This window comes from Leucopleurus acutus (genome assembly GCF_964270905.1).
Source record: "Leucopleurus acutus genome assembly, chromosome: 11".
NCBI lineage: Eukaryota > Metazoa > Chordata > Mammalia > Artiodactyla > Delphinidae > Leucopleurus > Leucopleurus acutus.
In genome coordinates, this window is record NC_139152.1 from 42,322,037 (window position 1) to 42,334,890 (window position 12,854).

At 45.8% G+C, this 12,854-nt stretch overlaps 1 protein-coding gene across 1 annotated transcript in view; it reads left to right on the forward strand.

The window, feature by feature from the left end:
- The window catches only part of SLC4A8 (solute carrier family 4 member 8), a gene marked incomplete at its 3' end in the record, with an annotated part of 83,926 nt that overhangs the window by 22,090 nt on the left and 48,982 nt on the right, over positions 1–12,854 (forward strand). Inside the window, exons 3-9 of the mRNA XM_082850437.1 lie at positions 3,475–3,621; positions 4,132–4,267; positions 5,884–6,044; positions 8,568–8,756; positions 9,778–9,869; positions 10,796–10,953; positions 11,852–11,939. Of these exons, the coding sequence (XP_082706563.1) occupies positions 3,475–3,621; positions 4,132–4,267; positions 5,884–6,044; positions 8,568–8,756; positions 9,778–9,869; positions 10,796–10,953; positions 11,852–11,939 (971 nt within the window). The remainder of the gene's footprint in view (positions 1–3,474; positions 3,622–4,131; positions 4,268–5,883; positions 6,045–8,567; positions 8,757–9,777; positions 9,870–10,795; positions 10,954–11,851; positions 11,940–12,854) is intronic.

The following is a 12,854-nucleotide window of genomic DNA, read 5'->3' on the forward strand; positions in this document are numbered from 1 at the left end:
CCGCCCGCCGATGCAGGGGACGTGGGTTCGAGCCCTGGTCTGGGAAGATCCCACATGCCGCGGAGCAGCTGGGCCCATGCGCCACAACTACTGAGCCTGTGCTCTAGAGCACGTGAGCCACAACTACGGAAGCCCGCGTGCCTAGAGCCTGTGCTCCGCAGCAGGAGAGGCCACCGCAATGAGAAGCCCGCGCACCGCAACTAAGAGTAGCTCCTGCTTGCTGCAACTAGAGAAAGCCCGCGAGCAGCAGTGAAGACCCAGTGCAGCCCAAAATAAATAAATAAAATAAAATAATTTATTTAAAAAAACCCACCAGGCTCTTTTCGTGTTGTTGGTATAGATGCAGAAGGTGTACATCTCTAGATTTTTTCCCCCCAGAACATTTATTTGGTGTGAGCATGTGTGGGATTTCCACTTTGATCTCTCTTGAGATGATCACTCAGTTCTTTTAGAGAGCTTTCCCTTTGTTTCCCTGTTGAATGTATAATTGGTTCTAGAGGAAGAAAAAACTAGAAAGGAGGCTGGGGCCCGAGCATGCTGGAGCATGAAGGGTCCCGACTATAAGAGTGAGCTGTGATCAGAGCAGTGCTTCTGGAGGATTTGTTTGTAGGATCGAATTGGTGGGGGAGGCAGGAAGGAGGCCCCTGCTGTTGTCAAAGTGGGAGGAGAGAAAGACTTGACATCTCTAATCTATGGGATGGAGTGCTGAGGGGCAAGGTGGAAATCCAAGGTAATGCTGAGGTTTCAAGCCTGGAAAGTTGAGAGAATGCCATGAACAGAAACATAGAAGAAGCGAGTATGAGTCTGATTTCAGATGGAGGATGGTGGGTTTGCTTTGGAACATATTGAGTCACTGGAGATAAAGATTTGGGGATCATTTGCAGAAGTAAACTTTGAAATCAGGAGAGCAAATATCACTAAAAAGAGAAGAAAGGGACCAAGGACAGAAACCCGGGGAACCTTCCTTTGGTGGATTGTGGTAAGGCTGGAGAAGCAGTCAGAGGAGTGCAAGTGAGCCAGGGAAGGCCGTGGTACAAGTATGGGAGAAGCCCAGACCACCAAGGGGAGGAAGTAGTCGAGGGATGGGGCTGCCGCCTGGAGCATGGTGGGCTCTCCAGAGAGTCTTTTGAATTGAACTGAGAGAGACGTAAGATGATAGAGGTTTGGTGATTCAGTGGCTTTGGCGTCCCTGATGAGGGTAGTTTCAGTGGAGAGCGGCCACGTGCAGAGGCTGTGGAACAAGGGGATGGTGAGGAAAGGGAGCTAGGTCGGCACACTGTTCTTGAACATGACGTAATGGAGAAGGGAAGGGGACAGGGAGAGACTTGGGAGAATAGCACTGCACTGGGAACATTTCTTTTTTATTTTTATTTTAAAATATTTATTTATTGAATGAAGGATTCTTTAAATTGTTATAGTGTGCAAAAGTTTCATACACATGATTTCATATAATCCCATAACCCTTTTTTCTCTCTACTCCTATATTGCCTATCCCTCCCCCCTCACCACTGGTAACCACTGGTTTGTTCTCTATATCTGTGAGCCTGCTTCTTTTTTGTTTTATTCACTAGTTCGTTGCATTTTTTAGATTCCACCAATAAGCGATATTGGTGGAATATTCCAATTCCAATATTCCAATTCCACTTATTGGTGGAATATTCCACCAATAAGCGATATTATAGAGTATTTGTCTTTCTCTGTCTGATTTATTTCACTTAGCATAATGCCCTCCAAGTCCTTCCACGTTGCTGCAAATGGCATTATTTCATTCTTTTTATGGCTGAGTAGTATCCCATGGTATATATGTACCACATCTTCTTCATCCATTCATCAGTTAATGGACACTCAGTTTGCTTCCATATTTTGGCTATTGCAAATAATGCTGCTGTGAACATTGGGGTACATGTATCTTTTCAAATTAGTATTTTTGTGTTTTTCAGATCTATACCCAGGAGTGGAATTGCTGGGTCATATCATATGGTAGGAATATTTCCTTTTTAGGTAAGAGGGACTTGAGAAACCCGTGGAAGGGATGGATGGAAAGGAGAGACTGAGGATAACTGATGAAGTGGGACCCAGTGGGGTGGGAGGCGGTGCTCATTAGCCTGGAAAAGAGGAAAAGCTGGAGGAGGAAAGTGAGCCTGACTGAGAATGGAGGGAGTTCCCAGGACAGGGCCTGTCTTTTCAGTACAATATGAAGCAAGGTCACCTGCTCAGAGGAAGTGTGGGTGCGGTTGTCGATTTGAAGACAGTGACTAAAGACTGTAACAGCTCCTGTGGTGGAAGATGTGCAGGGGCAGCCTGAGATCCAGAGGGTCGAGCAGCAGTAACTGGGCAGAAATGGGGGAAGATCACTGCTCTGTGTATCCAGGTGTAGCATCCCTGCAGCTACTGCTTCTGGGCTCCAGCCTCACCAGGAAGACTGGGGAAACCAGGTGGAGGTGAGAGAGGCCTGGAAGTCAGGCACAAAACAAAATAATGTTTATGGATGGAATGAGAGAGTAGGAAGGAGGAACTAGAGAGGAACACTATGGGATCACTTACTTTCTTGTGTTCCCCTCTTTTTGTAAAATATTTAACATCTCTCCCTCATGCTCCCAGCCTTATGCCCCTTATGATTTGTAACTAGTCTCTCACTGCTATTCTAGGTGGTGCAGAAAAAATATAATGGAAACTGATCCTGGAATTTACTGGTTGCTAAAATTGATTCCAGGCATCGTGTTAAGCATTTTACGTACATTTCTTATTTGCTTCTCACAAAAATCTTCTGAGTTTAAAGAATAAGCTTCAGTATTCCTTTTTAAAGACAGTCACAGAGGGCTCCCCTGGTGGCGCAGTGGTTGAGAGTCCGCCTGCCAATGCAGGGGACACGGGTTCGTGCCCTGGTCCGGGAAGATCCCACATGTCGCGGAGCGGCTGGGCCCGTGAGCCATGGCCATTTGAGCCTGCGACGGGAGAGGCCACAGCAGTGAGAGGCCCGCGTACCGCAAAAAAAAAAAAAAAAAAGACAGTCACAGAGAGATTAGATAACTTGTTGAGGGTCACACGGCTAGTGAATTTGGACCCAGGCAGGTTGACCTGAGCGCTTAACCACTTTCTCAAATGGAAGTGGCCTCCCTGCCTAGACCTGCTGTAGGTGTCATGGCATGACTGCATCACGTTTTATCAATTGCTCAAATCGTTGTAGTAGCAACAACTAGCGTTTGTTTTGGACTCTACAGTTTGCAAATCATGTTCACGCCCATTATTTCCTTTGATCTTAACAACATTCCTGTGAGGTTTGCAGCCACGTACAGGACTGAGACCTTCAACTCCCCCATCTCTACAGCTTCAGTCCTGGAGGTCTTTGAAGTTTTGTCATTACAGCGTTGTGACCAGGCCAAAGGATTGTACTCTTTTCCTTCTCCCCTCTCATGTATACTAGCCTCCTTTTCCTAAAGGAGTTCTCTCCACAGACCTTCTGCTTCTTTTCAGGTCATAGGACTCTGTACGTGGGGGTCCGGATGCCGCTGGGCCGGCAGAGCCATCGGCACCACCGAACCCATGGCCAGAAGCATCGGAGACGAGGGCGGGGCAAGGGAGCCAGCCAGGGGGAGGAAGGCCCCGAGGCCCTGGCCCATGGTAACACCTCGGGAGGGAGGGAGGGTGGGTGTCCACGCGGGGAGGCCTGGTGAGGCCGAAGGGGTGTGGGATGGACGTGGAGCAGGGGGTGGGCTTGACTCTCTTCCATAGACTTTCCCCAGCTTGCTTCAGGAAGAAGAAATGCCTCTGAGAATCAAAAGTATCTTCCTGAAAACTTCACAGTTCAGGCCCCCCCAAATCAATATCATAGAAGGTGAAATCATTTGCTAGAGGATTAGCCATTCTTTTTGATCAAATTCATCAGATTTCTAGTTTCTCACGGGTTTTCTTCAAATGGTCTTATTAATAATTTTTTTCCTCCTATGAAACTGCTTCCAAAGCATAGCTTTTTTTCTGGGAATAAAGAAATCTTTTTGACCGGAGTTCAGGATTATCTTGTGTATGTTCCTGAAGTTGTGAGGCCCCCCAGGTGCGCTGAGTGTGGCAGGATGCTATTTCTGTTGTAAGCTGAGGCTGGGAGCAGACCTTTCTCCGTGGCTGATTTTCCAGACACGCCATCTCAGCGTGTTCAGTTCATTCTTGGCACTGAGGAGGACGAAGAGCATGTGCCTCACGAGCTGTTCACAGAACTGGATGAGATCTGCCTGAAAGAGGGAGAAGACGCCGAGTGGAAGGAGACAGCCAGGTGAGGCCTTAAGATCGCCTGGGTCCAGATTCGCTTGGGCAGACAAATGTGTGCCTTTCCGTGAGTGACAGGCCTGCCTGCCTTTTATTTCTTCACGGGAGACCTGACGACTGACACGGGGACTGATGTTCTAGGGTCCTCTGGGGGAAGCCTTGATGCTGGCCTCTTGGTCACGTCTGTGGTAATACCTATGTCAGTTGACCTTGAGCCCGGGATTGGTGATGGAAACACAGAACGTTAAGGGGGTCCTCGCTTACTAGCTCCTGGGCTCTTGATATTAAAGGTCTGGCTTATAAGATGCCTGAGGGGGCCGCCTTGGTTTAGACCTCGCCCAGCAGACATAGCGTAGGTCCAGCCTTTTCCTGCGCATGAACCATAGCATCATTTGGGTTTTAATTCACTGGAAATTCCAGAATTTTTGAGACATCCTATTGGACAGTCCAACTTCACAGACACCTTTGGGATTATAGCCAGCCCGACAGTAGGCCTCCCTGGATTAGTTGTAGAGTGACTATGCTTGTCTAAGGCCCAAACCCCAGAAGAGCCCTCAGATTGACCCGGGCCATGTCTAGAGCTCCTGCAGTGACTGACAAGCGAGGCTTCTGGGTGATACAAAGCCGGTGTGCCTGAGCCTCGGGGAAGAAGGTAAGGTGGGTAACCAGCGAAGCGTGGTTCCACCTCTCATTGGAACAGCGCTTCCTGGATACCTGCTGTATCCGTGGGTGTGTTTCCTGGGTAGAGAGGATTAAACAGGCCAGTCAGCCTGGTACCAAGCAAGGAGGGAATTAGCCTTGTCATTCTGTCTTTGCCAACGTCTGAAAGTCACACAGATAGGCTTTTTATTTTTTTAATTAATTAATTAATTTATGGCTGCGTTGGGTCTTCACTGCTGCGCGCTGGCCTTCTCTAGTTGTGGCAAACGAGGGTTACTCTTCATCGCGGTGCGAGGACTTCTCGTTGCGGTGGCGTCTCTTGTTGTGGAGCACGGGCTCTAGGCGCGCGGGCTTCAGTAGTTGCGGCTCGTGGGCTCTAGAGCACAGGTTCAGTAGTTATGGCGCACGGGCTTAGTTGCTCCGCGGCATGTGGGATCTTCCCGGACCAGGGCTCGAACCCGTGCCCCCTGCATTGACAGGCGGATTCTTAACCACTGCGGCACCAGGGAAGTCCCAGACAGGCTTTTTAAAAAGATAAATATATCATTTTATTAATGTGATTTGTCAACGTATCCAGATGATATAGATTAGATCTGTTATTTTTTTAATTGCATAGGCAATGCATGCTCACTAGAGAAAATTAGAAAATAAAGATAAGCAAAAAGAAGACGAACATTACGTGAAATCCTACCAAGCCAGGGATAATGAGGAATATAACATTTGATGTCTTATACATGTTTGTGTTTGTATTTTAAATTTTTTCTTTAAAGAAAAATGGAATCAGTTTTGCACTGTTTTATAACCTACTTTGTTCACTTACAAGTGTACCCTGAACGTATAGATTAGATTACAGTGTTCAGTATGATTATTTGGGTATCTTTCTTTGTGGCTTACGTTAAAAACTCTCTCCTGAAAATTCCTCATTTTCTGTCTTTAACATCTGGTTGTTTGTAATGCTTCCAGGTGGTTGAAGTTTGAAGAAGATGTTGAGGATGGGGGAGAGCGCTGGAGCAAGCCTTACGTCGCAACCCTTTCACTGCACAGTCTCTTTGAGCTAAGGAGCTGCCTTATTAACGGAACGGTCCTTCTCGATATGCATGCAAACAGCATAGAAGAAATCTCAGGTAAGTTTAGGTGAGAGAAAACAGAGGAATGTTTGTGTCAATTAGGAAGAGTGGTGTAGAGGAAAGAAGAAAGTGGCTGTGTGTCCTTGGGCAAGTCACTTACCTTCCCGACCTCAGTGCCCTCAGCTATGGGATGGGTTTCAAACTAAGAAACTACCCCACCTATTCCACAGGCTTATCATGGGATACAAATGACATGGTGTGAAGTCTTCTATTTGCCTGTTCATTTGGCAGACGTTTATTTTGTATCTATTAATGCTTGATAATGTGCTAGGCACAGGGGAATGAAGATAAGATACAATTTCTGTCCTCAAGGAGCTCCCCTTCTAGTGGGGAAAATAGCCATGGGTGCAAGAAAAGAGCTCTGGTTTGGTAATAATTAGAGAAAGGGGCAACTGGGAGTTGTGCAGAGAAAAGGGGGTTAGAGTGAAAGAAAGATTTTAAAATATGGCAGCTAGGGAAGTCACGTATGAAGTTGAGCCAGAGTACCCCCACTTCTTCAGCAAGACGTGAAGGGGAGGTGTCTGATGGAGTTGCCTGGTACAGGTGAGTGTAAGTTACTATGTTTTAGGAATGGAGTTTGATAAACACCTGGGTGCATGTGAGGATTTTCCTCAGCTTGGCTTTGTTTGGCTGGACAGGTTACATAAAGATTTCTCCAAACTTTTCTCCATTTCAAGTATCCAAGTAGTTCTGCCTCTCTGGGATCACATGGGGACCCAGGGAGGGGTCAGTACTGATGGGATCTGGTGTCACCTCCGAAGGCCCTAAGGGAAAGTTATTCCATGCTTCTTCCAGTTTCTAGTGGCTCTAGGTGTCCCTTAGCTCATGAGTGCACAACTCCAATCTGCCTCTGTCTTCACCTGGACTTCTTATCTGTGTCTCTCTCATAAAGATATCTGTCAGTATCATCCAAGATGCTCTCATCTTGAGATCCTTAGTTACATCTGGGAAGACCCTTTCCACAAATAAGATCACGCTTACAGATTCTGGGGGGTTAGCACATAGACGTATCTTTTGTGGGGGAGGCGCCGTTCTACCCACTACGGAAGCCAAGAGAGGAGAGAGTTTCAATTCATCAGTGTCAGATGCTGTAGAGAGGTCAGGTTAGGTAAGGACCAGAGACATCTGCCAGATTTAGCAACTGGAAGGTTGTTGATGATTTTATTAAAAGCAATTTCATTGAGGCAGCCAAATTGCAGGGGGTGAGGAATTTTTCTTTTGAGAACTTTAAGAGATAGGGGAGAGAGAGAGAGAGAAAGAGAAAGAGAGGGAGAGAGGAGGCAGTAGATAATGGGAGACCTGGGGTGGACATTCTCCTTTTTTTTTTTTTTTCCAAGATGAAGGATTCTGAAGCATGTTTGTAATATGGGGCAAGGAACCAATCAATACAAAGGTTAAAGATAGAGAAACCTGGATCTTCCACTTAATATTTGAAACAGATTTTCTTTATTTATTGCTTCCAGCACTTGGATAGTCATGGATGGAGTTGGAGTTGAAGATAGGTTGGAGTTTTGGGGAGGTGGGGGAATGGGTATGTAGGGTTGAAGTAGAACTGCTGTGGTTCTTCCCATCAGGTACCTGAGGTATTCGTGTTAGTGATAAGGATGAGTCAACAGTCTCAAGTGTTTACTGTGAATGAGCACTTTATACGTCTCATTAATTTTTTATAACAGTCTTCTAAGGTAGGTGATAATATTAGCTCCATATTACAGATGAGGAAACTGAGGTACAGAGAGGTTATCACACAGAAAGTGGTAGAAGTGGGATAACTGTGGACCTTTAGCGCTAGAACCCATGCTGTTAACTGCTGTGCTAGTAGCCTCTCAGTAGCAGGTATTGGGATTTTTTCCCCCTCAGTTCTGCCAGGCTTGGCAGGTAAAGGTTGATGCTTGGTGGTAATCACGTGGGGTACTTAATCAAGAACAACTTAATGATTCTTGGAAGTTCCCCTTTTACGTAGTCATTGGGAGTTCTACAGTTATAGTTTCTCTTGACAATCACAGCAATGTTAAAATCTCTGAGAAAGGGAACGTAGAGGAACTTTGGCAGATGACAGAACAAAATGGTAATAATGTGGATTTTTGAGTCAGACAGTCTTGGGTTTGACTCCCAGCTGTGCAACGTACTAGATGTGAAACCTTGGGGAATTTTGTAATGTTCGGGCCTCAGTTTCCTGATCTGTAAAAATTGTTATAATGCCACCTAGTTCTCAGGGTTTTTTATAAGGATTAGATTAGATAATTATGTAAAAAGTTCAGAGTGTCGTTCCTGGCACATGTTAAATGCTCAATAGTTTCCATTTCTAATAATAATGATTTGTTACGTGAATAACGTATAATGTGTCTCAGCTGCTATCATCAAACAGCTCTTTCAGGCACTGAAGCGGAGACTGTACATCACTGACCCTGGTAGAACTGCCTCTCCTACTCCTTGTCCCTTGCCCCTCACCCCACTTGACCTTGGTCTCTTTGGGTTCACTGACCATCAGTTTGAGTGTTCATGTTAGCACCTGCTTTCCAGACCTGATCCTGGACCAGCAGGAACTGTTCAGTGACCTGAATGACAGCATGAGGGTTAAAGTACGGGAAGCCCTTCTCAAAAAGCATCATCATCAGAATGAAAAGAAGAGAAATAACCTCATCCCCATTGTTCGCTCCTTTGCTGAGGTTGGCAAGAAACAGTCTGATCCACATTCAATGGATAAACATGGTAAGATTATTAGGAGTAACTGTTTTCTCTTTTGATTAATAAGACATTTAGGAGCTAGTTGGAGATGCTAAGTTACTAGAGGGTAGGGGCTGTATTTCTCTAATATGCTTTCATGCTCACTTAGACACAGTCCTTTTTGGTGGATAGGCACGGTGGGTGGCTGGGGCTGGTGACGGTCATCTCTTGTGGCACTAGGGATGCATGCCTCAGATAGATCTCAGTGGACCCCGGGGGAGAAGATTGTGCCCCAGAATGGCCTCAGAACTGATGTGGCTTTAGGGAGGTAGCCACATTAGGGATAATTCGGGGCCAGAGAAGTTCCACTGGAGCTTTTTAGAAGTAAACCAATGTCTTAGATTAGGGAAGCAAAATGCAGTAGTGTTAACTCTTGAGTCAGATTTCCCGGCTGGAGATTCTGACTTCACCTTTTGCAAAGTGTGTGACCTTGGGCAACCTCCGAAACCTCTTTAAGTCTTACTTTCTCCTCTGTAGAATAAGGATAATAGTGAGATCTGCTTCCTCAGTCTACAGTGAGGCTTCAATAAATTAATCCATGTAAAGCCCTGGAGCCAGGTGCCTGGTGGGTTGTAAACATTCAGTGAATTTCAGCTGCTGACTAGTTTCCTTTTCTGAGGCCTAATCTATGCTGGTCTCCTTGTCCCCACATTTACCGAATCACAGTGTGCAGGGGATGTGCCTGGGAGTCTAAGTTTTTGAAAAGTTCTCCATAGGACTTTATGGTATGCACTCCTGGTTAAGGATTACTGCCTTTAATAGAGGAAGAAAAGAGGATCACAGATGGTTCAGAGGGTGCAGGAGTAGTAAGACCTCTGTTCCTCCCTTTACTGCTAACTGGTAGGTAAGGAGATAGGTGTGTGTGGGTCCTTGCTTCATAGTCATTTGGACCACTTCTCTGTGTGGACTTTGCAGGAGATAGTCATAGCCAGCTGATGATGGACGGGGCGTGTCAAAGGGGGAAAGGGCAGGACTCGGAGAATTCTGTTTGATTTTCTCCAAATAGGTCAGACTGTGTCTCCTCAGTCCGTTCCAACTACAAGTCTTGAAGTAAAAAATGGAATGAATTGTGAACACAGTCCCGTGGACTTAAGCAAGGTGAGCAGAGACGTGGAAGTTGGCTTACAGGCCTAAGCAGATCTCTAGTGGAACCCAGAGTCTTATTGCTGGAAGCTGGATAAGCTTTGGCATTTCAACACCCCTTCTCCAGGACCAGAGCCCCTTCTGCAGAAAAGGAGGCCCATCTACCTGCTCATGTCTTCTTCCTTCTCCAGCCCAGACCTCTCTGACTCATCAGCTTGTTCCCCAGATTCAACATGCTGAAACCCACTAGCCACTAATAATCCTCCCTGCCACACACCTCCTGGTGTTTCAGAACTATTTTCTGATACCTGCTCTCCAGTAGCTCCTTCTTAGCCTCCAAGGGTTCTGCAGAAGCAGTATCTTTGCTACTGTTTCCTAAAACTACTTTGTGGTTGAAACTCTTCTTGGGGACTGTGGCTTGGTGTCCCAGGCCTCCCGCAGGAGCAGAGCCCCCTGCAGCTTCCGGCTCAAACCGTGATCTCCCTGCCGCCAGCCTCTCCTTGCTCTGGTCTCTCCCCGACGCTGTCCTTCCAAAATGCAGACAGTGTCACTTCTCAGCTCATAAGGCTCCCTGAAACCTCCGACAAAGCATCCCAGTATTTTAAAATGGAAACAATTTGACCTGGAGCTTCAAAAACATTCTTCTTTGGGGAGGCATGGTGTAATGGAATTCAAATCAGAGCCCCTGGATTTAAATTCTCTTAGAAGCTCTGTCGTCCTGGGCAAGTCAACTTCACTTCTCTGGGTCTCAGTGGCTCCATTCATTTTTTAAAGTAAAAAGTGAGGCTAATTAGACCTTACAGAGCTATTGTAAGGATCAAGTGAAGTAGTGTGAGAAAACGTGTTAAATCAAAAATGATTTATGAATGTCAGTTATGAGGAGGGTGATGGATGCGTGAGGTGATGGCTCCCACACTGTCAGGGGGTTCTTGGATTTTCAGGTCGACCTTCATTTCATGAAGAAAATTCCCACTGGGGCAGAGGCCTCGAATGTCCTGGTTGGAGAGGTGGACTCTCTGGGCCGCCCCGTTGTCGCCTTTGTGAGGCTGTCTCCGGCAGTCCTTCTCTCGGGCCTGACAGAAGTGCCCATCCCAACAAGGTAAAGACCTGGACCGCAAAGCTCAGTGCGTTCCGTCTGGTGTGCAGGTTTGTGTGTGCTCTGGTGGAAGAAAGCAGCTAATGCCAAAATGGAGGATTAATTAATTTGGGGAATGCTGTTTAAAATTCAGCAATGATCTCAGAAAACTGGGGTATATTTGATCAACCTCTGTGCGGAAGAATTGTAAGACTTTTAAGGCTCTGACGGTTCAGTTTCTATGACCTTGGAAATGGAGAACCAAAGAGTGTTCAAGGGCCACTTGCTTGCTGGGATGGGAAGCCTGTCTTGCTCTCCCTGTTCTGCCAAGCTGTATCCCAGGGAAACGTCTCTGACCAAAGGTATTGATGTCTCTTTCCACAGTTCCGGCAGGATTTGTTTGGTTTGCAAGTATGTCCACATTTGTTCAAAAGGCTATTCATGCGCTCTGAAGGTGGTGATTCAGGTGATTCAGGGCCCCATTAATTACAGAGTATTCAGATGTCCGGGACACAATTTAGACTCCTCTACAGGGCTTGATCATTTCAACTGCTTTATCCCTCTCCTCTCCCCATCATTTTCTTATTAGAGCAATGAATGAGATTCAGATAACCCTGAATTTGCACTACAATGCCATGTTTTGAAAAAGTGTCCTTCCTATAGTAAGGAATTGTGTCTATGGAAACCCTGAGAATTATAACCACATTATTGAATGAGTTGTACAGGTGGCTTCCAATGCCTACAGTGGAGCTATTAGGTCAAGGCTACTCGTATTGCTCCGTCATTAGTCTGTCTCCTTTTATCGAAGGTACTGTGATGATTTCTGTTTGATAGGAAAGAGAAGTGTTCTGCTGTTTAGAGAGGAAAGATGCCACTTCTTTATATTTACTTACATAATTTAATCCTTTTTGTGTGTTGCCAGATTTTTGTTTATCCTACTGGGTCCAGTAGGGAAAGGTCAGCAGTACCATGAGATTGGCAGATCCATGGCCACCATCATGACAGATGAGGTACGCACACCCCTTCTGCCTTTCATGCATTCGTCTTGTAAATGTTTATTGAGCATTTACTCTGTGCCAGGCATTGTGCTAGTCATTGGGGATAAAATAATTATAATCGTGATGTTTGCTGGAAAGCAGTACAGGTCACGTCTCTGAGGACCAAGCCCTCTGGGGGATTTTTCTTCTTCTGTCATCTCTCGCTTTTTGAATAATCAAGGATGCAGAGAAATCTTTCTCTGGGAAAATTATTTTTGCCAAGCAGGATACCTAGAGAGAAAGATATTAAGGCTGACTTAACTTTCTAGATCTAGAAGATGGCTAATTAAATACATCCAAGCTATTTACATAAAGAAACCTTACCCCCATTTCACGTAAATGAGACCGGTTAGTATAAAGGTCAGGGGGATGCTCTCGGGCACTGTCATGTGAATGTACCAGGGTGACTAGACGCTTCGGCTGCCGTGGTCCTGAACCCCCACTGCATCCCTGCTGAGGACTGTGCTGCTCAGGTAAGTTGCAAAGTAAGGCCTTGAAGAGGCCTATGTCTCAGCAGGCAGAGGGGCGTGGGCTGTGTTTTGTCAGCTGTCTTTGGCTCGGAGGCATATTGGAGGCCTATGAGGAACCTTTCTGAGAAATTCCATCCAGTTTTTTCTACCCATTATGATCAGGAAAATTCCTCATGCATCTTGGCTTTTGTTCAATTCTTTGAGGAGATAACAGAGTTATAAAACTTTCCAGTCATCTTATCTCTTTCTATACTAATAGACATATATTTAGTTCTTTTTGACTCATCTCGTCTTTAGATTCTTTTTTTTATTGTTTTATCCTTGCACTTCTCTAAGTGCTAACGTTATCTACATTTCAGATCCCCATGACAGAGATAAAAATCAAGAGGTTTTATTCATCTTTCACCATCTCCACTGG